The following is a 26,259-nucleotide window of genomic DNA, read 5'->3' on the forward strand; positions in this document are numbered from 1 at the left end:
AGATACTATCACTTGCTAGCCAAGGCTGGATCTTTCTAAGTGTAGCTTTGGGATTTTACTCAGTTTGATCAGTATTGCAATCAGAAAATTCACAAGAACTTCTCACCTTGTGTAAATGTGATTTTCTTTTTAACACTTTAAAAGAATACGTACAATTGTATTTATTTCTGAACTTACTTTTGGAGATGGGTCATCCTGCTGAAAGCTTTATTACTTAAATTGAAATATTTTAACGGTGTGGCTCATCACAAATAGTAATGTTCAAAGACTACTTTATTAAGGTATTTTGCAGATACCAAGTTCTGTTTTGCAGAGGGTGAGAATCTCTTAGGAAGTTTTCTGATTGCTTTATATTTTTATTTTTATTTTTTTTAAAGCTGTGTTATTTTTTAGTTCTTCATGCTTTGGAAGTAACAGTTGAAGAGAGGTGAGGAAAGTTTGTGAAAATTGTGATCGGGGATTAGCTGCCACCTGCCTGAGGTGTCTTCTGAGAGGAACTAACCTCTTTGTGGTGCTAGAGCAAGGTCACTGGATTAAAAAAAAGAACAGGTAACCTTCTTATTCCTTGTCTGAAAAGTTCTGTTTTAAAATTAATAAATGCAACATGTTCTAGGGAAGATGAGCTGCTGTTTACGGAAAGTGTCTAATTTTGTCCCCAGAAACAAGCAAGGTGGACTATGTCCTCTTTCAAGCTGCCACGGCCATTATGGAGGCAGTGGTCCGAGAGTGGATTCTCTTGGAAAAGGGCAGCATCGAGTCCCTGCGAACATTCCTTTTAACCTATGTCTTACAGAGGCCCAAGTAAGTACACAGAGGAGGTTCTGCAGAAACTCTCGTGTGAAGCTTATCCTTTTGGAGCTTTTCCCTTTGGCTTTCTTTATTTTTTTTAATGATAGATGTTACGGGTAAGCTATGTGTGGGGCTCATGTTTTAAATGCTCATACATGTGATTGTAGCTTGTTTTCTTAATGAAATAATGATTTTTTAATATTAAATTTATTGGGATGACATTGCTTAATAAAATTATATAGGTTTCAGGTGTACAATTCTATAATATATCATCTTTATATTGTGTGTTCGCCATTCCAAGAAAATAATGCTTTTTAATTGAGCTTATGATACTATGTTTTGTTTCTTTGAAAAGATTGTGCTGGATATTAGGTTTTGTGTTGCATTTTGGACTCAGTTCAAAAGTCTTTGTACTTCTTTTTTTTTTTTTTTTTTTTTGATGCCTGGTAAGTATTATAAAGAAAAGACAGGTGAGGGGGAGGAATCAAGTATGTGTATAGAAATGCATGTTATATAACAAGGTTGTAGAAGAAAAAAGAACCAAATTTTTTAACAGTTTTTTTGGAGAGGGGCTCAGGTTTAAGGGACAGGGTGAAGGTGAATTTCTTTTCCTGTTATACTCATTGTAGTGCTTAAACATTTTACAACATTGTGCACGTTTATTGCTTTATAATTTTTTTTAATATGAGGAAAATTATCGGCCACACTGCTTTTGGGGGAAGTTTCATTTACTACTTTTTTTAAGTCCCTTAAATGCTAAGCTCTCTTTTAAGAAGAGGCGGTACAGTCTCTATGTGCTGTTTGTACAGTTGGGTGCTTTTTGCATACATGGTCATTTCCAAGTTCAGTGAAGAGAATGTTACATAATTAGAAATGCTTGTAATGAGGAATGTCAGAATGTCGACTAATGGTGATAAACACGCATAAAGCTTTGAAAAGAATTAAGAGCATACTGTTATACCTTCCTACTGACTGTTCACTAGCAGTATCTGAGTTTGTAACATTTAATCATGATTACTGGCATGACTAGCACTCAGTTAAGTGCTGACTGCTTCACATCTAGATTCTAAGAAGATGCATGAGAGTAAAAAGCCAAGGTTTGTTTAGCTTGTTAGCATTGCAGGTTTAATGGATAAGGTGTTCTATGGATGAGTGGGTGGGTGTACCTATAGGTGAAGGGAGGGGATGGTTTATTTTAGTCTGCTTTTAACAGAATAATAAAATACTGGTCTAGTTTCAAACCCTTCTCTTTTTTCTACTGATTTTCTTTATTTAAGTTTTATTTGTTGTTTGTTGAGGGCACTTGGATGTTATACTGGCGTGCCCTGGAGCAGTTCATTTATCACAGCCCCTGCCCCCACCAATGTGGGACCTACTGAGCTCTGGAGAGCTTGGTGGACTTAAAGGTGTGGCAAATTTTGATGTGTGTGTATGTGTGATTTCTTGTATTATCCAAAATGACGTTACCCTTACATAATTTTGATTAGTTTAGGACACAGGTGGCAAACACAAGGTCCTCAGGCCGCTCCACCTTGTTTTATCTGGCGTGGCACCTGGTTTCTACCTGGCAGCAGCGCCCAGCTCTCACTTAACTGTTAAGGAATAGTTACATTTATACAGTCCTAAAATTACACTCGGCCCTTTGAAAGCAACCACGAGGCTGATGTGGCCCTTGGTGAAAATGAGTTTGACACCCCTGGTTTAGGAGCTGTCTTAGAGTTTGTTATAAAAAAATAGTACAGTGAACACGCACATGCCCTTTCCCTAGCAGGGGCTCAGTTAATGTTTTGTCATATTGGATCTCCCTCATGTGCGTATATATTATGTATGTACGTATATATGCATTTGCTCCTGAGCCATCTGAAAAGATGCTACAGAAACCATGATGCTTCATTTTAAACATTTCAGCATGTCTCCTAAGGCATCATCTCTGTCCTTTTTCTCATGTAATTCTGATTTTGTATTTGGATTTCTATGAATAACATTATTTTTATCCTTTTCCTTCTTTGTAGTTTATTTTTTCTTTTTCTTTTTTTTTTTTAAATATATTTATTGATTATGCTATTACAGTTGTCCCATTTCCCCCCCCACTCCACTCCATCCTGCCCACCCCCCTCCCTCCCACATTCCCCCCCTATAGTTCATGTCCATAGGTCATACTTATAAGTTCTTTGGCTTCTACATTTCCTACACTATTTTTACCCTCCCCCTGTCTATTTTCCACCTATCATCTATGCTACTTATTCTCTGTACCTTCCCCCCCTCACCCCCTCCCACTCCCTTAATGACAACCCTCATGTTCTAGTTGTTTGCCTAGTTTGCTCTCGTTTTTGTTTTATGTGTGGCCGTTAATAACTGTGAGTTTGCTGTCATTTTTACTGTACCTATTTTTGATCTTCTTTTTCTTAGGTAACTCCCTTTAACATTTCATATAATAAGGGCTTGGTGATGATGAACTTCTTTAACTTGACCTTATCTGAAAAGCACTTTATCTTCCCTTCCATTCTAAGTGATAGCTTTGCTGGATACAGTAATCTTGGATGTAGATCCTTGCGTTTAATCTTGGGTAATGTAATTATGATGTGCCTTGGCGTGTTCCTCCTTGGGTCCAGCTTCTTTGGGACTCTCTGAGCTTCCTGGACTTCCTGGAAGTCTATTTCCTTTGCCAGATTAGGGAAGTTCTCCTTCATTATTTGTTCAAATAAGTTTTCAATTTTTTGTTCTTCCTCTTCTCCTTCTGGCACCCCTATAATTCGGATGTTGGAACGTTTCAAGGCGTCCGGTAGGTTCCTAAGCCTCTCCTCATTTTTCGAAGTTCTTGTTTCTTCATTCTTTTCTGGTTGGATGTTTGTTTCTTCCTTCTGGTCCACACCATTGATTTGAGTCCCAGTTTCCTTCACATCACTATTGGTTCCCTGTACATTTTCCTTTGTTTCTCTTAGCATAGGCTTCATTTTTTCATCTGTTTTTCGAATAGATTCAACCAAGTCTGTGAGCATATTGATAACCAGTGCTTTGAACCATGCATCGGATAGGTTGGCTATCTCTTCATCGCTTAGTTGTATTTTTTCTGGAGCTTTGAAGTGTTCTGTCATTTGGGCCTTTTTTTTTTTTTTTTTTTTTTGTCTTGGCGTGTCTGTTACTTTAAGGGGCGGAGCCTTAGGTGTTCCCAGGGGTGGGGTAATGCTGGTTGCTGCGCTGTGACGCTGTACGTGGGGGAGGGGCCGAGTGGGAGCAATGGCGCCCGCCTCACTCTCCTCCGGATTTCAATCTTTCACTCCGCTACCCACAATCAAACTGGGCCACTCTGGTGCTGGTTCCCGAGTCAGTGGGCCTGTGCACACTCTAGGCCCCTGTGGGTCTCTCCAACAACCTCTCCTGTGAGGCTAGGAGTCTCTCCTGCTGCCGCCCCAACGCCCACGGGCGTTTTCAATCAGAGGTTTGAGGCTTTATTTCTCCCGTGCTGGAGCCCTGGGTTACGCGATCTGCTTCGCTCCCCGCCGTTCGTCCTGGTTTATCTGTGCACGAATGTGGGGCCGCGGGGTGCTACCCGCTGCTCTGCCTGTCCCGATCTCTGCCACTCTGAGTCCGGCCCTCTGGGTTTATCTGTGCAAATGTGGGGCCGCAGGGTCTGCTAGTGCTCGGACTGCCTGCGCCATTTGTCCCACACTCCGCCAGTCTCAGTCCCGCCACAGCCACGCGAGTCCTCTCCACCCCGGTGCCCGTCTCCGCCCCTCCTACCAGTCTGGATGAATGTTTATTTTCTATTTTCTTGGTGTTGGTCCCCCTTGCTGTTCGATTCTCTGTCAGTTCTGGTTGTGCGAGGAGGCGCAGTGTGTCTACCTACGCCGCCATCTTGGTTCTCCTCTGTAGTTTATTTTTTCGATCTGTGATTTAATCACAGATTAGACATTGTAATTTGTTGTCAGGTACCTGTAGTCTCTTTAAGCTAGAATAATCTGCCTTTTTTTGTCTTTCATGACATATGTTTTTATCTAATAGGATGTCCTACAGGGTGGATTAGAGTCAAGTTACAGTTTTTGGTATACTGTGTACGCCGGATACTGTAGGTTATATAGAACACTGCCGTTTTGTGCAGAGTGTTTTCCTTTCTATTTTTCCTCCCAATTAAGGTAAATTTACATACGGTAAAATGCAGATACACTTTTTAAAAGAGACAGTTACAGAATAATGGTTGAGAAAAGGACTCCCACTCCTCCAATTTTAAATCTATGACCTTGGGCAAGTTATTTCACCTCTTTGTATATTTATTTTCTGATTATTAAATAGAGTGAATGATACTTTACTCAAGAGATTGTTATGAAGATTAAATGTACTAAATTTTGTACACTTAGTTTATATAAAAGTCTTGTGCATCATAAGCACCCAGTAAATGTTAGCTCTTATTATTTGTTTTCCTAGTAATTTATAATTCTTGTCAATAGAGATATTTACAGCTAGCTGTATGTACATTCCTAGTAGTAGTAGTCAGCTTTATGTGCATTTTCTAGTGGTAGTCAGTGAGCGTGTTTGAAACTATTGTGTTCCCCCAAAAGTACAAAATTCCCTTTGGTAAGCCCTAGCTGCTGTGGCTCAATGGATTGAGTGCCAGCCTGCCAACCAAAGAGTTGCTGGTTCGATTCCCAGTCAGTGCATATGCCTGGGTTATGGGTCAGGTCCCCAGTGCGGGGCACGTGAGAGGCAGCCACACACTGATGTTTTCTTCCCTCTCTGTTTCCCTCCCTTCCCCTCTCTCTAAAAATAAATAAAATCTTCTAAAAAAATTCCATTTGGTCAACTCATATTCTTGACCATAATAGGATCTATTTATTTGCTTAATAAATGCTTCAGGTCTGTGCTTTGAAGGAACAGTTTTCCACTTCAATCTAGACACAGGGACACGTGTTCCTTCATTTGCATAAGTTTCTAACAAATGCCTATTTTGTGGCAGGCAGTGTACTTCACCTTGGGACAACAGTAGCAGGCCTAACATGGTAGCCATTCTGGGAGAGGATGTTAAAAGCCACGGTAGCAGATGCTTTGTGTTATAAGAGAGAGGTGTGAGACAGTCCTCCTTCGTGATGACCAGCCCAGGTGTAGGGGTGCGGTTCAGGGATGCTCTCTGGACCAAATGGCATCATGGTCTGGGCAGAGGGCAAAGCATTTAAGAGGCCTGGAAGTGCATGAGACTTGTGCCAGGAGCTAAAGGAAGTTTAGTACATCTGCAGTTTTGACTGTGTGTGGAAGGGGTGAGATCAGAGACAGAAGCAGGTACTCAGCCATGAAGGACCTTAGTTAGGAGTGGGTGACCATATCATTTATGTCCAAAACCGGGGACACTTCAGAGTAAAAGGAAGCACTGTTACTAATTATGTTGGACAGCAGGTAATCTGGGAGTGTCCCAGGAAAGCTGGGCTAGGTCACACTGCTTATAAGCCAATGTGAAGGAATTTGGATTTTTTTTGGCAAGAGCATGGCTGGACCTAGAGGGCATTATGCTAAATGAAACAAGTCAGAGAAAAACAAATACCATATGATTTCACTTGTATATGGAATCTAAAGAGCAAAATAAGCAAACATACAAAACAGTAACAAACTCATAGACACAGAAAACAAATTGAGGGTTGCAAGGTGGGAGGGAGTTTGGGGGCTGGTGAAAAAGGAGAAGAGATTAAGAAATACAGATTGGTAGTTAGAAAATAGGGGCTGTAAAGCACAGCTTAGGGAATGTAATCAGTATTATTGCAATAACTGTGTGGTGCCAAGTGAGTACTTGAATTATCTGGGGGATCACTTTGTAATTTATATAATTATTTAAACACTATGCTGTACACCTGAAACTAATATAATATTAGTAATGTCAATAATATTGAATGTCAACTGTAATTGAAAAATTAAAACAAAAAGGAATTTGTGTTTTATTCCAAGGGTACACAGTTGTTGTATTCTTATGCATGTAGAGGCTGGATTGTAAAGTTTAGGGTCATGTTTTCTGATCCTTACCTTTAGGAAACAGTTGTGAAAAGTCAATTATTTATGCCCTTGTGGTCTGATGCACTTTGGAGAATGCCTCCACATCGAGGAACAGAACTTAGAGATGAGAGTTTTAAAAAGATTTTTTTAGAATTTGCGTATTTCCATAATGTTGTGTCTTTGATAACTAGCATGTTGCCTTTCCGCATTTAAGGGGATGGATTTAAGATTATAACACTGGTTGGAAGTGGATGTTAGGTCAGAATTTCTCTGTTAACTGGTAGAATTTTAATCTGGCTCTTAGTAGGCTGACTTTACATCTGTCAAACACTGCCTGAAGCAGCTAACCCTTACATAGTGCTTAGTATGCACTGGGCACAGTTTCGAGAACATTTAATTCTCATAACAACCCTGCTGTAGTTGTCCCCATTCCACAGATGAGAAAACAGACTGAGTGTTAACTGTCTTACCCAGGGTCATATATCCAGTAGATAGAGTGTGGATTTGCATCTAGGTCTTCTGGCTTTGGAGTCTGTGCATAAAGGGTAGGTTACACTCCACTCAGATGTAAGTGGGGTTATTAGAAATTTCAGGCATATTGAGAAATTTTGTAGTGTTTTTATATTAGATGTATGTAATGGTTTTCACTTTGATCTTTATGTTTTACAGCCTCCAAAAGTATGTTCGGGAACAGATTCTCTTAGCGGTAGCAGTAATTGTAAAACGAGGTTCACTTGATAAGTCAATTGACTGCAAGAGCATTTTCCATGAAGTCAGCCAGTTGATCAGCAGTGGCAATCCCACTGTGGTAAGTGTGCGTACTATTCGCATTTGTAAATATTTAATTTGTATTTTGTGTAACGCAGATACCATTACAGCTACAGTAATGGGTATCTACATGTAACAAAAAGCAGTTCTTATTTGCTCCTGTTTTCTCTAGTCCTTTTCATATATGTACATATTGTAGATGTAGCGTAGTTCACTTTTTCATTTGATCATGTTTTGATGTTGCTGTAGTGTTAATAATCATCATTTTAATGGTGTAAAATATTATAAGCTGATATACCACACTATGCTTAGCTATTTCCTTCTATTGAACATTTCCTCCATTTAAAAAATTATTTTTAGAGAGAGGGGAAGGGAGGGAGAAAGAGAAGGAAAGAAACATAGATGTGCTAGAGAAACATCAATTAGTTGCTTCTCACAAGCTCCCCACCGGGGACCTGGCCCACAACAAAGACATATGCCTGGACTGGGAATCAAATCAGCAACCTTTTGGTTCACAGTCCAGCACTCAGTCCACTGAACCACACCAGCTAGGGCACATTTCTTCCATTTTTAATAAATCTTTGACAACTAGTAATGATAGTAGGAATGTTTGAATAAAACATGAAATGATCTCTGGTATAACAATTACTAATGTTGCTATACCAATACATATATTATGTCATTGTCAGCTAACAAATTTGAGAATGATTGTTTTTGATTGAATTATTCTCAGGAGCCTAATTGACTTGTACCCCTTTCAGTCTCCTGTCTGCCTTTTGGGAACTCTTTGTGCCTTCAGAGTGAAGGGCTTGGAATTGGTGTTAGTGATCAGCTGTGATTCTTGGCTAGAACAATTAACTTTTATCAGCTGTGTGGTTTTTAACTCACATAGAATTGGGATTGGTACTACCTGGCTGTTCTGATATTCAGATGTCAAATCTTTAAACATTTTGGGTAGTTTTTTTTACAATTACATGAGGCTATTCACCTTATAGCTCTTTAAGAATTACTTTGCAGCTTCAGTGGTCCCTCAGTGAGTGTGTGATTCTAATCATCTTATCGATGGCTTTCAGTTAGGAGGTTGAGGTACATTTTAGGGAGCTGCACTCTTTCCCTTCGTTTTCACAGTGTCTTGGATCTCTTCTCTCCCCACATCTTACCACGCACGAGTGTGCACTCACTTCTGCTCTAGCCATCTGTCCACCACTCTGGCTGGGACCCCCCCAGACTGACTTGCCAAGGTCTCGACTAAAGGAACATTGACTCGGGACTTTGAAACTTCCTGTACAACCCTGCTATTTTTTGTTTTTCCTTTGGAATGAATCAGGGGGCATGTGTCTATTCTTTTTTTCCTTATCAACTTTATTGAGGAATAATTTACCTGCATTACTTCATCCATTTAAAGTGTACAGTTGGGCCCTGGCTGACGTAGCTCAGTGGATTGAGCATGGGCCTGTGAACCAAAGTGTTGACAGTTTGACTCCCAGTCAGGGCCCTGCCTGGGTTGCAGGCCATGTCCCCAGTAGGGGGCGTGCAAGAGGCAACCACACATTGATGTTTCACTCCCCCTGTTTCTTCCTCCCTTCCCCTTTCTCTAAAAATAAATAAATAAAATCTTTAAAAAAAAAAAGTATATACTTGGCTGAGTTGTACAGTTGTGGGGTACCAGTGAGCTATCAGAGTCACAATACAGAGCATTCTACTTATATTTGATTTTTGATTTTGCGAATATTGTGTTCTATGCCATACTTATGGCACATTCTTTAGGAGTACATGTGTGTGTTCTATATCTGTTATCTCTTAACATGTGGTCACAACACAGCCACACATTGGCTTCTGAATATTTGAAATGTGGCTGGTATGACTAGAGGAACTGAATTTTAAATTTTATTTAATTTTGATTAATTTACCACATGTGGCTTTTTACCAAATAGCCACATGTAGCTAGTGGCAACCATGTTGGACACTATAGTTCTAGAGACATTGATCGTCCAGTGGTCTAATTCTATGTCCTTGTCACCTAATCTTAGCATTGTAAAATTTAGTTGTTTCTCTAAAACTAACAACTTCAAAATGTGCACTTCTGAATTGCTACATTTTCTGAGTCATTTGGCTTGTTTTATGTAGTGAGAAGTTCTCTTGAAAACAGTCCCTAAATAAGGTTCTATTTAAAATTTTTGAGGTAAAAATGATTGGGGAGCTACTTTTTACCAATATTAATTGTTACTCTTAAAATCTCTCTTTGTGCACATGGTCTCCTTTGCTCTTGACCCACTAATGCCTCAGGGTTGCCTGCCTTAGTTATGTAGCTCAACAGTCTCCAACTTTTTTTGTACCTGGGACTAGTTTTGTGGGAGACAGTTTTTTTCTGTAGATGGAGGGTAGGGGCATGGTTTTGGGATGATTCAAGCATATTACTTTCAAGCTCGCCTCCTGCTGTGTGGCCTGGTTCCTAACAGGCCTGGACTGGTACCAGTCTGCGGCCTGGAGGTTGGGGATTCCTGGTGTAGTGATAATCTTGTTACTTGCTTGGATTATGTTACTGGTGGCCATGTGTGCCATCCATGATGTCGTGGCCATCATGATGGGTGAAGGAAGAGCAAGGGATGGAGACAACTGGCCAGAGCTTGTGGGGAAGGTTTGGCACTGAGGCTGCTATTTTTACATGTTATCCTAGTCCACTACTCCAGGTGAGGCCGATCTTTATGTGTTAGATTCTGTTTAAAGACATGTTGCTTCATGTGACAGGTACAGTGAAGGAGTTCACCTCATTGCAGCTGGCCAGGACTTAAGCTATAGGAACAAAATGAGTAACTGTTGACATCCATGTGTTTATGACTAATGCCTTCTCCCTAGTTAGTAGAATTTCTGTGCCCTGTCCTCACCCTCATAGGTAGCTTTTTGGCACCTGGATGTTGAAGGCAAAGACTCAGTACTATCTTGCCTCTCTCAGGAATGAACACAGACACAGGAGTTGAGTTCCTCACCTCCTTTTCCCTGGGGAATTTGACCCACTTCAAAAAGTCATCCCCATGCAATTAACCTGGTAATTAGACTTTTTGAGACACTGAAATAACTGATGTTCTGAGAATGATTGAAACAGATGTCACTGTTAGAGAAGATTTTGCTCTATTCACTTGAGAATAGTGGATAAATTTAATGTCATCACAAAAAATTCCAAAACAAAGAATTTTTTAAAAGTTGAAATTCTTCTACTGGTACTAACTTTTTATAGCAGCAGGTGGGAAGTATAATTTCAGGATGGCTGGATAAATTTATTATGGTGACTACACTGAAAACATTAAACTTAAAAAGTACTACATTTATGCAGCAAGTTCAATGCCCACTGTGTGGCCACCCGTGTTGTCTTTGCCTGGCAGGTTGAGAAAACTGAGATTCTAGACCAGTAAAATGTTATAATGTTTCCCTCTCACTCTTCCTTAGACTGTTGAGAATTTGTGGGAGCAGTTCAAGAATTTGCTTAAGGTTTTCTTAGTCTCAGAGACATGAATAGCAGTGGGAGAGAGATTTAAGTCTTGATAGGAAGGGAAAATGATAAATTCAGAACATGGATATAGTGTTGGATAGAAACTTTCTTTATAAAGGTGATTTTAAGAGATATTTGAGACTTATGGCCAAGATGGAGGCATAGGTAGACACACTGTGCCTCCTCGCACAACCAAAAGAAGGACAACAAATTTAAAAACAAAAAACAACCAGAACTGACAGAAAAATTGAACTGTATGGAAGTCTGACAACCAAGGAGTTAAAGAAGAAACATTCATCCAGACCGGTAAGAGGGGCAGAGATGGGCAGCTGGGCGGAGAGGACTTGTGGCAAGGCAGTGGCTGGAAGTCCGGGGCAGGTGGTCCCACATTTGCCTGCAGATATACTGGGAGGAACAACTGGGGAGTGAGACAGACTGCACAACCCAGGGCTCCACCCCAGGGAAATAAATCCTCAAAACCTCTGACTGAAAAAACCTGTGAGGGTTGGGGTGGTGGGAGAAACTCCCTGCCTCACAGGAGAGTTCGTTGGAGAGACCCTTAGGGTCCTAGAACATACACAAACCCACCCACTCAGGAATTAGCACCAGAAGGGCCCAATTTGCTTGTGGGTAGCAGTGGGAGTGACTGAAAGCCGGCAGAGAGCAGAGCAAGAGGCATTGTTCCCTCTCAGACCCCTCCTCCATGTACAGTGTCACAAGCTCCATCCCTTACTACATAACAGGTGTGCCTAGATAAAACAAAAATGGCCCAAATGAAAGAACAGGTCAAAGTTCCAGAAAAAGTACAACTAAGTGATGAAGAGATAGCACAGCTATCAGATGCACAGTTCAAAACACTGGTAATCAGGATGCTCACAGAATTGGTGGAGTATGGTTGCAAAATAGAAGAAAAAATGAAGGCTATGAAAAGTGAAATAAAGGAAAATGTACAGGGAACCAACAGTGATGGGGTGGAAACTGGGACTCAAATCAACTGTCTGGAGCAGAAGGAAGAAATAAACATTCACCCAGAACAGAATGAAGAGAGGAGAATTCAAAAAAATGAGGAGAGGCTTAGGAACCCCCAGGACATCTTTAAAATTTCCAACATCCGAATCATAGGGGTGCAAGAAGGAGAAGAGGAAGAGCAAGAAATGGAAAACTTATTTGAAAACATAATGAAGGAGAACCTCCTCAATCTGGCAAAGGAAATAGACTTCCAGGAAGCCCAGGAAGCTCAGAGAGTCCAAAGAAGCTGGACCCAAGGAAGCACACACCAAGGCACATCATAATTACATTAACCAAGATTAAAGAGAAGGAGAGAATCTTAAAAGGCAGCAAGAGAAAAGGACACAGTTACCTACAAAGGAGTTCCCATTAGACTATTAGCTGGTTTCTCAAAAGAAACCTTGCAGACAGGAAGGGGCTGGGAACAAGTATTCAAAGTCATGAAAGTCAAGGATCTACATCCAAGATTACTCTATCCAGCAAAGCTATCATTTAGAATGGAAGGGCAGATAAAGTGCTTCCCAGATAAGGTCAAATTCAAGGAGTTCATCATCACCAAGCCCTTATTATATGAAATGTTAAAGGGGACTTACCTAAGAAAAAGAAGATGATCAAAAATATAAACAGTAAAGTTACGATAATCTCACAACTATCAACAACTGAACCTAAAAGAAAAACTCCCAAAACAAACTAAGCAAACAACTAGAACAGAACAGAATCACAGAAATGGAAATCACATGGAGGCTTATCAGCGGGGAAGGGGAGGTGGGGAATGAGGGAAAAGGTACAGGGAATAAGAAGCATAAATGGTAAGTAGAAAAAAGACGGGGAGGTTAAGAATAGTGTGGGAAATGGAGAAGCCAAAGAACTTAATATGTATGACCCATGGATATAAACTAAGGGGAGCAGAATGTGGGTGGGAGGTGGTATGCAGAGTGGAGAGGAATAAAGGGGGGGGGGAATGGGACAACTGCAATAGCATAATCAATAAAATATATTTTTAAAAAAGATTTGAAAAAAAGATAGGTGATGGTTTTCTGTGGGTGAAAGAAGGGTGACCTCATGAGCTAAGTGACTAACTTTCCCCGCACCCTCATTGCCAAAAACTGTAGTCTGGCTTTCTGTCTTCCCTCTCTTAAGAGTATATTTTTTGGTGGTCTCTCCCCTTGTACTAGTCTAATGTACATGTTCTGAGTAAGTTTGGGCCAGTACAGTATGACACACTGATTTGTATTGTGGGTACACACTTAGGGGCTGCCCAGCAGAGAAGAAAGCACCCGGTGATTTGAGTAAGCATTCAGCAAGTGCGGATCTCCCTTGTGATCTCACCCCTTTACTTATATGATCTTAGGCCACAAACCCTGCTAAATTATATATTTTAATTTTTCCCCCAAGAACATACTTGTTGATTTTAGAGAGAGGGGAAGGCAGGGAGAGAGAGGGAGAGAACCCTTGATTGATTGCCTCCCATATGCACCCTGACTAGGGAATGAACTCACAACCTAGGTATATGCCCTGAATGGGAATTGAACCTACAGCCTTTCAGTTTATGGGATGATGCTCTAAACAGCTGAGTCATACCGGCCAAGACTAAGTAATCTTTTTCTATCAAATAATATTTTAAGTATTGAAAATCAGTAGAAAGTATTCATGAGTGAAAACTAATTGTGTTTGTAGAAAAGTAGAAAACCAGCATATTAGCTCTACTTTAAAATACTTCTTAAATATTTAAGAAATATTTTTTAGTCTTGATTCTCTACAGATAGTTTTATGGAAGAGTGTCTAATTTCATGAAGTATTTCTAAGGAGATTTTTATTTATTATTATTATTTAAAGATTTTATTTATTTTAGAGGGGAAGGGAGAGAAAAATCAATGTGTGAGAGAAACATCAATCAGCTGCCTCTTATACTCCCGCCCCCCCACAACTGGAGACCTGGCCTGCAGTCCAGGCATGTGCCCTGACTGGGAATTGAACTGGTGACCTTTGGGTTCACAGGTGGGAGCTCAAGCTACTAATCACACCAGCCAGGGCAAGAGATTATATTGTTTAAACAGTACCGTTTTCCATGTATTGTGATGTATTCTTAGAGTAGTTCTGCAAGTACAGTTTCATGCCTGTCTCTGTGGACAGGCTGTTTTCCTTCTATGGCTACGCAGGTTGCTGAGGTTACTGCATTGTAGTTTGCGAGGGTCAGATCTACTGTCTACTAGTTTGAGAGGTGTAGATATGGAGACTTTGACTTCCTAGGGAAAGCAGCTAAATTTTTCATTTGAAATTAACATTCAAGCAAAATTTTAATCTATTTCATGTTAATTTCCTTTGAAAATAGGCACACATTAAATTGCTTTTAATGTTTAATTTAGCATTTAAGTCTCCTTTTTTTCCTCTTTGCCATGTGAGAGGGAAGTAGGTGAGAAACTCACTTGTCCATAGGAGTGCTGCCCTGGATGTGATACCAGCTTAATCTCTCTTATCACAAGTCTCATTGATGTTTGCTTAGAGGAGCAGCTGGAAGTCTGTGTGTACGGCAACATTTCATAAAGTTTATTCTTGGTAGTAAAGCTCCCAGGGTGAGTGCCAGGCTATTAATAAGAGACAGTCCTCTCCCTGCACAAGAGTATTTGTCAGCTGGCGTTAGTGTTTGAGTAGCTTGTGCTTGCAGTAGTAATCTGGTGAGTAAGGCAAGCTATCTCTTAGGGCTTTTTTCCCACTATCACGAAATCAGTGACTTTTACTAGAGATAAGAATTCTGCTGTTAAGACTTTAATGTGAAGACAGCAATTACTTAGTTGTTAGTGAATTAACTTGTGGATTTTCAGTATTTCATTAAAAGAGAACAGATTAGATTATTTTATAATCTTGAGGTCTCATTAAAGTTCTTCTGATTGTTCTACATATTTAAGTTTTCTTTTTGAAATTTATCAACTAAAAATATAGGGAGTACATCATATATATTTTTATCAGCTAAAAATATAGGGAGTACATCATATATTCATTTTTCACTTTTCTTTTGTGTTATACAGTGTTAGGTGTAGAGATAAAGGTGACTCATTAATCCAGGTAACATTTACTGAGCATCTACTCTTTAGTGATGCTTTAGGTACAGCTTCCCCTTATTAATTGACTACCTATGTTGTGTTTTTAATTTGGTGGAATGTAGATAATTAAGTAGGACCAGAAAAGCCAAAATAGGTGATTTAAAAAAAAATATTTATTCATTTCTAGAGAGAGGCGAAGGGAGGGAGAAAGAGGGGGAGAGAAACATCCATGTGAGAGAGAAATGTCTATGGGTTGATTCTCCAACCAGGGACCGGGAACCTGCAATCTAGGCATGTGCTGAGACTGGGGATTGAAAAGGCAACCTTTCTCTTTGCTGGGTGATGCCCAGCCAACTGAGCCACACTGGTCAGGGCTAGGTGATTATTTTTTATGAGGATAATAATAAGCCTTTTGCATTGAAATTAAGAACAAACTGACAGTAACCAGAGGAGAGGTGGGAGGGGATAATGGGGGGGAAAAGGGGGAAGTGTTGTCAGGAACATGTATAAAGGGAAACATGGACAAAGCCAAAGGGTGGTAGGATCAAGGATGGGAAGTAGGGATGGCTGGGGTTGGGGGGAGTGGCGGAGGGAAAATAGAGGCAACTACTTGAACAACAATAAAAAAAAAGTGAGAAAAAAATAAATTTAAATACCTAACTTTTAAAAAAATCCTTTTGCTTCTTTACCTTAAGGTAAACTGTGGCATTTTACATGGTACTTTTACCTGCATGATTTGATTTGGACCTTAGGACAATCACATGAATTAGGCAGGGCAGAGGGTGGTGACACTTTTTATAGATAAGAGTGAGGCCAAGACAGAATCAAGTTGCCCTCAGGTTCCTGAAGTGGTAAACCCTGGACTGTTGTGACCCAGATTTTCTCACTTCTTTGTCTAAAGTTCCAGGGGTGTCGCATGTGGCCCAGGGTGGCTCTGAATGCGGACCAACACAAAATTGTAAATTTACTTGAAACCTGTTTTTTTGCTCATCAGCTTTCGTTAGTGTTTGTGTATTGAATGTGTGGCCTAAGACAACTCTTCATCTTCCAGTGTGGCCCAGAGACGCCAAAAGGTTGGACACCTGGTGGGGTTCTTGTACTGGACTTTGGAGAGTCCAGCAGTATTTAGAATTTATTTGGGATACAATTTTAATAAATTGTGTTACTTGGTTTCTAGCTTGTTGGAAATGAGAATTATCCATTTAGAATGTCTGCTTAGTACTAGTCGAGTGAGTGGCAACAACCAAGGACCGCCAAAAAAATTGAGTGTGATGTAAATCAAAGAGCCTGGGCTCTGTTGCCACTTGGTCATGGCATGTGAAGCCTGTGCATGTTAGTAGAGTCCACGTATTTATATTATAGCATCAGATAGTTAAGTGCCTTAGAAATAAGTCTTTTGGGAACATTTACATGAAGTAAGTTCCATTGAAAATGTTTGCTGCATTTGAAAAATGAACAGATCCTCACTTAATTCTTTTTGATCATTTGTAAGTCTCAGACTTGTACTAATGGTATTTATACTAGTCTAATCCCTATAAACTTTAATAGACAATCTCATAGTCTCCTGTTTATCAGTCAATCAGTCAACTTTGATCAGATTTCATTGGAATTCACCACTCTAAATTATTTAGAAAATCTTTTGGTTTTGACCCACTTGAGTATCAGAGTTACTGTATCCAGTACAGAAATATTATCTAGCCCTGACTGTGACAGGGCAGAGAGACAGTGCTTGATGATACTGATTGCTGCGGGGTTCAGAGGTAATGCACTTGGGCTAACCATTTAGGGTCTACAAGTCTGAAGCAAACACAGGAGAACCTTCTTCTACAGGGTAAGAAAAACAAACACTTGTGACCTTACATAGGCGGATTGGGTGCTTTCCCTTCCTCTCTCCCTCTCTCTCCCTCCCCCTCCCTTCCTCCCTCCCTCCTGAGAAGGAGCTGTCCCCTTTTCTATTTTTAGGATAACATTTTAGTTTGCCATTTGCTACAGTAAAATGTATAAAGCTATACATTTTAGTATAGCTTTAGTTTGCTATAATGAGCTATTGTCATTATAATGCACCTACTGTGAGAGTACCTTTATTTTAATGAGATTTAATTTAATAATTAAAAACTGAAAATGAGTGAACACATTGGGAAATGAGTCTTATATGCATTGTGAAGTGTTTAATTCCTTTATGAATAGGAGGGAATACTCTGTTGATGTGTTCAGAGGTGCTTTGCTCTTTTAACGTACAATCAATACTCAGTCATTCTTTATTCTCCAAGAATTTCTGTTCTTTTGGCACCTTTGAGCATTATTGGTATAGTATAATTAATATTTATGATACTACTCTCAAGTCCTTATAGAACTTCCAACTTCAGGAGTGATTAAACTATTTGGTATCATTTAATGATGAAAATCTCTTAGTTCTTTGAAAGCTGGTAATTTGAGGTACATTAAAACCAGAATATTTGATTTCTAGTAATAACTAACCATGTTGCATAATTTATTCTCATGTATTTCTTAAATCTTTGGTAAATTTGAAAAGACCACAGTTGCTTTAAAAATTTATGTTTTTATTTCATAATTATAAAGAGGAAAAAGGGGAATACAAAACAGGACATCTGGGTTCATGGTAACGGTGTGTATGTGATGTTGTCTGTGCATTAACACATTGGGAAGCTATGAACAAGTGTTAAGAGTAATAGCTTCTGGGTGGTAGGAGTGTGGGCAGTTTTAGTCCCTTTGTGCTTTTCTGTACTCCTGTTTTTTGTTATTTTTTTTAAAGATTAAGATACATTATTTTTGTAGGAAGAAAATGTTATTTAAAAACAAAATGTTTAGAAAGCTAAGTTGTAGTAGGACAGTGTTTTGTTTTAATAATCATGGATTAAGAATGTACTTTCTTGCTCTGGCCTGTGTGGCTCAGTTGGAGCATTGTCCTGTGGACCAAAGGGTCATGGGTTTGATTCCTAGTCGGGGCACATGACTGGCTTGCAGGTTTCATCCCTGGTCAGGGCAGGTGTGAGAGGCAGCCGATTGATCTTTCTCTCGTGCATTAATATTTCTCTCCCTCTAAAATTGATGAGCTTGTCCTCTGGTGAGCATTAAAAAATACTTAAAAAAATATTTTTTATTGATTATGCTATTACAGTTTTCCAAATTTTTCTCCCTCTATCCCCCCTCCACACTGCCCCCCCAATCCTCCAGCATTCCCTCCCCCTTAGTCCACATCCGTGGGTTGTACATATAAATTCTTTGAGTCCTCTGTTTCCCATGCCATTTTTTATCTCTCCCTGTCTACCCTATGCCTACTAACCATGCTTCTTCTTCCCTGTACTTTTCTCCCCCTGTTCTTCCCTTCCCCGTCCCCACTGAAATCCCTCTGTGTAATATCCATTTCTCTGATTCTGTTCGTGTTTTGGTTGTTTGCTTAGTTTTTGTTTTTGTTGTTTTTCTTTTCTTTTAGGTTCATTTGTTGATGATAGTTTTGAGTTGTCATTTTACTGTTCATAGTTTTGATCTTCTTTTTCTTAGATAATTCCCCTTAACATTTCATATAAGGGCTTAGTAATGAGGAACTCCTTTAACTTGACCTTATCTGGGAAGCACTTTATCTGCCCTTCCATTCTAAATGAATGCTTTGCTGGATAGAGTAATCTTGGATGTAGGTCCTTACCTTTCATGGCTTCAAATACTTCTTTCTAGCCCCTTCTTGCCTGCAAGGTTTCTTTTGAGAAATCAGCTGATAGTCTAATGGGAACTCCTCTGTAGGTAACTCTTTCCTTTTCTCTTGTGGCTTTTAAGATTCTCTCCTTGTCTTTAATCTTGGGTAACTTAATGATGATGTACCTTGGTGTTTTCCTCTTTGGGTCCAACTTCTTTGGGATTCTGAGCTCCTGGGCTTCCTGGAAGTCTATTTCCTTTGCCAGATTGGGGAGGTTTTTTTTTTATTATTTGTTCAAATAAGTTTTCAATTTCTTGCTGTTGTTCTCCTTCTGGCGCCCCTATGATTCGGATGTTGGAATGTTTCAGGTTGTCCCAGGTTGTTTGTAAGAGTCTCTTCACTTTTTCGAATTCTTGTTGTCTTCATTTTGATCTGGATGGATGTTTATTTTTTTCTTTTGTTCCAAATCATTGCTTTGAGTCCTGGTTTCCTTCCCGTCACTGTTGGTTCCCTGAACATTCTGCTTTATTTCACTTTGGGTATCCTTCATTTGTTCTTTCATTTTTCAACCAAGCTCAGTCAGATCTGTGAGCATTTTTATTATCAGGGCTTCAAATTCTCTATCAGATAGATTGGCGATCTCCTCCTTACTTAGCTCTTTCTGAGGCTCTACTCTTTTTTCATTTGGGCCATATTTCTTTGTCTTGGCGCAGCTGATAGGTTGTAAGGGGTGGGGCCTTAGGTATTCATTGGGGCAGGGCAACTCTCTTTGCTGTGCAGTGGCTCTGCCTGTGGTGGAGGGGCCAGAGAGGGAATGGCGTGGCTTGTCTGCTTGTCTCTAGCGCAGTTTTCAGTGGACTCTTGGACTCTCCTGTGAGACTGGGATCTTCTCCTACCTTGGCAACCCCAACCGTAGCCCATAGCCACCTCTGAGTCCCCTTAAGTCAGCCTCTCCCATGCAACCTGCTGAGCTGGGCAGCCAGCCCTTCCCCCAATGTCTCCACATCACAGAGGTTTTTCTGAGTCCACCTTATGGGTCTGGTTGTTCTGGTTGATTTTTTCTTTAATTCCTTGATTGTCGGAGCTCCATGCAGTTTGATTTTCTGGTGCTTTTGGTTGTTTATTGATTTCAGATTGGTTGTTATTCTCCTTTTTGTTGTGTGAGGAAGCAAAGGTAGAGACCTAAAGGTAGAGATCTAAAGGTAGAGACCTACGCCTCCATGTTGTCCAGAACTCAAAAAAGTACTTTCTTTTGTGGGTGAATTAGATTTCCTTAGAGTGAAAGGTTGCTATTTTGGAGGGATGTCTTTATTGCTACATCCCAAAAGAAATCTCATTCCATTGAGGGTTCCTTGTGTATCTGATAAAATTTGTAGGTAAAGAAGACATTTTGAAAATTTTTGACTTTTTCTGAGCAGTCTTAACTTCAGGAAAGTTCTTACTTCTCATTGCTATTGCTCTTTTCCTTTACCCATTTTTGGGGGTCTTGACCACAACACATACATGTAATCTTAGGAAGTGTTTATTTCACACAAAAGTAAAGCTTTGTTGTGAGTGCATCTTCCTCCCTCCCTTCCCTCACCCGAGGATGTGCTTGCTTATTGACGGTAACATGCTTATTTATTTTAGAGAGGGGAAGAGGGGGAGAGAGAGGGAGAAACTTCAAGGTGAGAGAAAAACATGGATCGATTACTTCTCATATGAGACCCCACCAGGGATCGAACCTGCAACCTAGGTATGTGCCCTAACTGGGAATGGAACCCATGGCCTTTAGGTTTATGGGAGGATGCTCCAACCAACTGAGCCATACTAGTCAGGGTTCATTTGTTTGTTTGTTTATAATACTTTATTTATTTATTTTTAGAGAGAGGGGAAGGGAGGGAGGGAGAGAGAGAAACATCAGTGTGTGGTTGTGTCTCACGCATGCCCCCCCTCTCCCCACTGGGGACTCGGCCCACAACCCAGGCATCTGCCCTGACTGGGAATCAAGCTGGCGACCCTCTGGTTCACAGGCCAACACTCAATCCACTGAGTCACACCAGCCAGGGCTCAGGGTTCTTTTTAAAAAAAAATTTTTTTTTTTTCAAATTTCTTGACTTGAGCGAGAGAGTAAAAACATCAATTCGTTGTTCCACTTATGCATTCATTGGTTGCTTCTTATATGTGCCCTGACCAGAACTGAACCCATAACTTTGACTAATGGGGACAAGTTTCTAACCAACTAAGCTACCTGTCCAGGGGAGTCATTAGAGTTGCGTTACTGAAAATCTGAATATGATTATAGTTAAAAAAAAATATGCCATTTTCTGGTGAATATAATTCGGTACTGAAAAACAGTTTGTGGCAAGTTGTAAATTATTTGTGCAAAACTATTATAGATATTTATTTGTGAGAATAAGTTTGTGTTTAATGAGTACTCTGGGTTCATAATATTCTATTCAATTAGATATTTAGAGTGGACAGGAAGAAAGCTAAGGCTAAAAAACATAAAAATGTAGGATACTAAAAATTATTTTCAGAATAATAGGAGGTTGTAATATATAGTGTTAGATCCTTACGAGTTAACTTTTTCCTTTGAATTTCATTAATTTGAATGTAATGCCTATTCTCCTCACTAAAGCCCAGCTGTATTTAAAAACTATGTTCATAGTGTTATTTAAATGTATCTGTGGAGTTTTGATTGGTGGCACTATCATTAATATACCATTTTAAAAGAAACTCATTTTTAATTACATTTTTTAACTAAAAAAGAAATGAAGGGATTGTACTGGATGAGTTTCTAAGATCCCTTTAAACTGTAAAATGAAATGTGATGAACTGTGATAAGTGTGTGATGAACTGTTTTCTTTACAAGAGGCTCCTTGGTGCCTGGTTTCTTAGACCAATTTCTTCCTCCATGTGCCTGGAGCCATGCAAAGGCAGTTAAACTTGTACACTTCTCTTGACCATTTGTGAAAGAGGGGACATTTTTATATTAAATGTACATTTTGAGGTAAAATTACAAAGTTGAGATTGAAGCAAATAAGAATTTAATTTTTTTACAGTTTTAGAGGAAAATTTCAGACATATGCAAAAAAAAAGACAAAATAGTATATTTTATTGGTCACTCATGTAACTGTCATTTAGCTTCAACAAATACCAACTCTTGGCAAACTGTGAGAATTTGGTTTTATGTATGTTTGCTGAGATTTGCCAGGATGAGCATCTCTATGGTTAAGGTACAGACATCAGAAGCATTTCTGAACAAAGATGTGGCAGTTGGTGGGTGGGATGACTGTTCAGCTGTTGTGTAAGCTGCATCAATAGTATCATCTTGACTTTAATCTTTGGTTGTTCAGAGGTAGTGAGCATATTTCTGTTTAACCTCTGGAAATGTGCCCAAATAATGTGTATCCTCTTCATCCATGGCACCTTGACTCTAAATAGTCTGTGAATAAAAATGATGAGTTGATATTAGGTGCCTGTTGGATAGAGCCATCGAGAAGGGAAGTCTTCATTTTCAATTTAAGAACTTTTGAGTACTACCTGGTTAATATTTTGGAGACTGTAAACTTGTCATTTTTCATCTGTTTGGAAGTACATTTTACCCTCATCTGAGCATAGACAGACCTGGGCTCAATCTCAGCTGTCCTTCACTCATTATGTCTCTGAATCTCACTCACTTCTTTCAAAAGCAAACTGGGATGTGGATTGTTGTGTGAATTAAATGATACAATAAATTAAACATTGATTATACTAAAATATCACTTGCACTCTGTGATGGAGTTAGGAGTATGACCTGAGTTCAAGTCTTAGATGCATTTGGGTAACTGGAATTGAGAAAGAACTGCTAACAATTACTAGACCACTAGGAAAGCAGAGCTGATCATTATTCTGTCTATCTGATTTTCTGACTGGAAGATCTAAACATAGAAAATGTTTCATTATGTTTGAACAAAGCACTAGAAAAATAATGCCTCTTAATTATTTCTTACCCAATAATTACAGCAAACTCTGGCCTGTTCTATTCTGACTGCCCTGTTGAGTGAATTCTCAAGTTCAAGTAAAACTAGCAACATTGGACTGAGTATGGAATTCCATGGTAACTGCAAAAGAGTTTTTCAGGTATTGGTATTTTTGCTCTTATGTTTTAATGATGAGATTGTTCACTTTTTATGTAGTCTGTTCCCAGTGCAATGTGAACATTTCATCTGGTTGAATGACAGCCTGCACCTGAAGGTTTGTGTTGTGATTTCATAGGATATAATAAAGTGATAGGTTGGTGAACATAGATGACAATTTCAAGATACTTGTTTAATGATAGTCTAAAGACAGAACAAATAGGAAATAGTACTATAAAGATTCCTAGTTTGTTTTGTTCATACAGTTTTTAGATAACAGTGCTTCAGTTGGTGGGATTTTGCTGGTCTTAAAAATAGGCCTGGCAGAATGCCCACGAGGGCTGTGTATTTAAAATGTTATTGCAGATGGTGTGGCTCTTTGTCTTGTGTGTATTGTTTGGCTCTGAAGTAAAGTTATGTGAAGGCACTGGCTTAAATCCGAGGGCCCTGCACTAGATCAACTGACCCCTCAGCTCTGTCTAGCTGTCAGATTCTCCTCTCCACAGAGTAGCATTCGTGTCATAGTAAATATGTCCAAACCGATGTCACCTGAAAGCTCACTGTGGTGAAAATTGTGAGCAGGCCTGAAAATGGAAAATGTTCCTAAAGAAAGAGTGTTTTCCGTTGAAAATATTAAGGTTTTTGTTTTCTTTTTTTCTTTTATGGTTCTAAAAGAGAATCCATTTTGAATAAGCTTTTGACATAAAAATCCTTGTGGCTTATTTACTGTAGGAAGAAGACCTTCGTCAGATCTTCATGCTGACGGTGGAAGTCCTGCAGGAGTTCAGCAGGCGGGAAAACCTCAGCGCTCAGATGTCCTCAGTGTTTCAGCGCTACCTCGCGCTTGCCAATCAGGTCTTGAGCTGGAACTTTCTTCCTCCAAATTATATCCTTTAACAACGGAATAGATGGCAATTATAGTGGAAAGTACCCTGCCTCTGTGCTTTGTAAAACATGTTGAAAGAAAACAGTGTTTTTATTTTATTTTTTATTTTTTAAAGATTTTATTTATTTATTTTTTGAGAGAGGGGAAGGGAGGGAGAAAGAGAGGGAGAGAATCATCAATGTGCGGTTGTCTCTAACGCACCCCTGCACTGGGGACCTGGCCTGCAACCCAGGCATGTGCCCTGACTGGGAATTGAACTGGTGACCCTTTGGTTTTCAGGCTGGCACTCAGTCCACTGAGCCACACCAGCCAGGGCAGAAAACAAGTGTTTTTAGAAGTGCAGTTCTTTTATTTTGTAATACACAGTGCAGTGGACTACTTAGGATATTTAAAATTACATTTACAACTTTGTAGAAGGAGGTTGACTAAATGGAAAACCAGGCTGGATGTTGGGACTCTTGCTCCCTAAAGGAAGAGCAGTAACTCTTAGGCAGGAAAAGGAGAAAGATAGGAAGTACATTTCTATCAGGCAACTGAACGTTTTTTCCTTGTACAACATGATGACATGGAATTATTTTTTTTTACACTTTTTATTGTATTTTTTTCATTATCATTTATCCCCCCTGTACCCTCTTCCACCTTCACCCAACCTGTAGCCCCCTGGATTTTTTGATTGACTTTCCTTAAGGCTAGTTTGGTATTCTCTAACTTGATCTTTATGGTGACAATATTGTACAAGTGTAGGTAATAAGGTAGTAATGTTTATTCTTCCAAGATCTTTTCCAATATAAAAATATAAAAACTTTAGCAAATTATAAGTAGTACAAAAACAATTTAAGTGGGTTAGGTTACAAATATAAATATCTGCTTTTTTATCAGTTACTGAAGTGGGGAAGTTTGTACTTTGCAAAGCACCTCCTTAGTTTAAAGTTTACGATTTGCTCTTCCAAACACTTTCACCCATTGGTAGAGATTGAAGGCTGTGCTGCGTGCATCTAGGTTCAGTCTCAGCTGATCAAAGGCAAATTACTTAACCTCTCTGAGTCTCAGTTTTTCCAAATGTAAAATGGGGATGTGGATTAAATGAAACAATACATTTATAACACTCAGGAGTTAGCCACTATTTGTTGAGCTCCTAATAGTCTCCTTAAATAAAGAAGTTCATCAGCTAGCTACCTGCATTTGCTCTTTTTTCTTGATCTGACATACAGTAGTTTTTACAGTAATTTTCCTGTGCTACAGAAACTTACAGTAAAGTTAACTTCATCTGTTCTAGATGTCTTTAACAGCCCTGTCCCAAAGGCAGTTACAGTAAACTGCTGCTCTGTGGGCAAAGCTTACTCCGTTTATCCTGAGTCTCTAATCAAGTTTCTCCTAGCAATCAGTTTTATAGCTTCATTACTTAGTTATTTTGGTTGTTAAGAAGCACATAAGAATTTCTTATGTGCACTTTAAAAAAATTTCCCTTTTGGGTGTTGCAGTATAACCGTTGCTTCAGTTTTTATTAGTAAAAGATGTTGAAAAACTTTGAGACAGGTTTATAAAGTAATAGGCCATGTTGAACTATCAAAACATTAATTATATATGTAGGGAGAATCAACAAAAGTCACAATGCATATATTGTAGCCAATTTTAAATTGTCCATTTTAGGGGAAAAGGTAGTTGGCTGAAGTGTGACTATTTTATAAATGAAAACAGTGTTCTGGGAGTTTGAATACAGTTTGTCTATAAGTAAGATATTTTTACAAAGTGTTTAGATAAAGCTTTGGAAAACCTGTCATCTAAAAATTATAAGCACAGGAACAGTGTTACTAAAGGAAGTAACTCCTTGTTTGAAGAGAAGTAGCTCTACATCTTGACTGGGGATATTCTGCTTCCTAGCTCTGACATGACTGTGGTATTGTATAGCAGCCATTTGCTAGATTGCTGAACCACAGGTGAGTAATTAAGTCCTTCCTTAAGTTGATTAATTAGCTTTAAGTGTCGGAGAAGGAACATGGCAATGGAATTAAACTAAGCCACATTTTCAGGGTAAATTAAGAAAATTAGTTTCAAAAATTCCAGCTCTGTCTGACATAATTTCTAATTTTAGCAGTTACTTGGAGATTTATTCAATCAGTGGGGGGAGAATCGAATAATTATTTAGCTTTGTACCTTGAAGAGGGTCTAATGATCAAATTTAACTTAATATATACAGGGTGCAGCAAAAGTATGTTTTCAGTTTATCTTTTAAACTGTGTAAAATGCAGTTTATTTTTGTGTTACTGTTTATTAATTAATGTATTCCATACAAACTGTATGGAATACATTAATTAATGTATTACAAACTGTAATACATTACAGTTTACAAACTGTAAACTCACTTTTGCTCCACCCTGTATTATGTTGATGACTTTAAAAAATGGCTTTTCTTTTAGGATAGACAGATGAATAGCAAGTAGACCTTGTAAAATAATGAGTTTTTTTAATCAAATATATGTGATCATTTAGAATGGTATCATGTTAAATGAGGCTATATTAAATTATCAGTATCAGTCCTTATCTGTAATTTGTAA

At 39.1% G+C, this 26,259-nt stretch overlaps 1 protein-coding gene across 4 annotated transcripts in view; it reads left to right on the top strand.

Moving 5' to 3' along the window:
* The window catches only part of XPO4 (exportin 4), a 111,930-nt gene that overhangs the window by 18,558 nt on the left and 67,113 nt on the right, over positions 1–26,259 (top strand). The window contains exons 3-7 of one of the 4 annotated variants that reach the window (XM_045188111.3): positions 394–549; positions 660–801; positions 7,432–7,570; positions 22,706–22,822; positions 23,551–23,704. In XM_045188111.3, coding sequence (XP_045044046.1) covers positions 707–801; positions 7,432–7,570; positions 22,706–22,822; positions 23,551–23,704 — 505 coding nt within the window. In that variant the 5' untranslated portion in view covers positions 394–549; positions 660–706. Of the gene's footprint in view, positions 1–393; positions 550–659; positions 802–7,431; positions 7,571–19,982; positions 20,454–22,705; positions 22,823–23,550; positions 23,705–26,259 lie in introns of those variants that run through there. The other 3 variants (XM_024580749.4, XM_045188112.3, XM_045188113.2) reach the window with 3 other exon arrangements.

Source organism: Desmodus rotundus, chromosome 3, assembly GCF_022682495.2.
Source record: "Desmodus rotundus isolate HL8 chromosome 3, HLdesRot8A.1, whole genome shotgun sequence".
Taxonomy (NCBI): domain Eukaryota; kingdom Metazoa; phylum Chordata; class Mammalia; order Chiroptera; family Phyllostomidae; genus Desmodus; species Desmodus rotundus.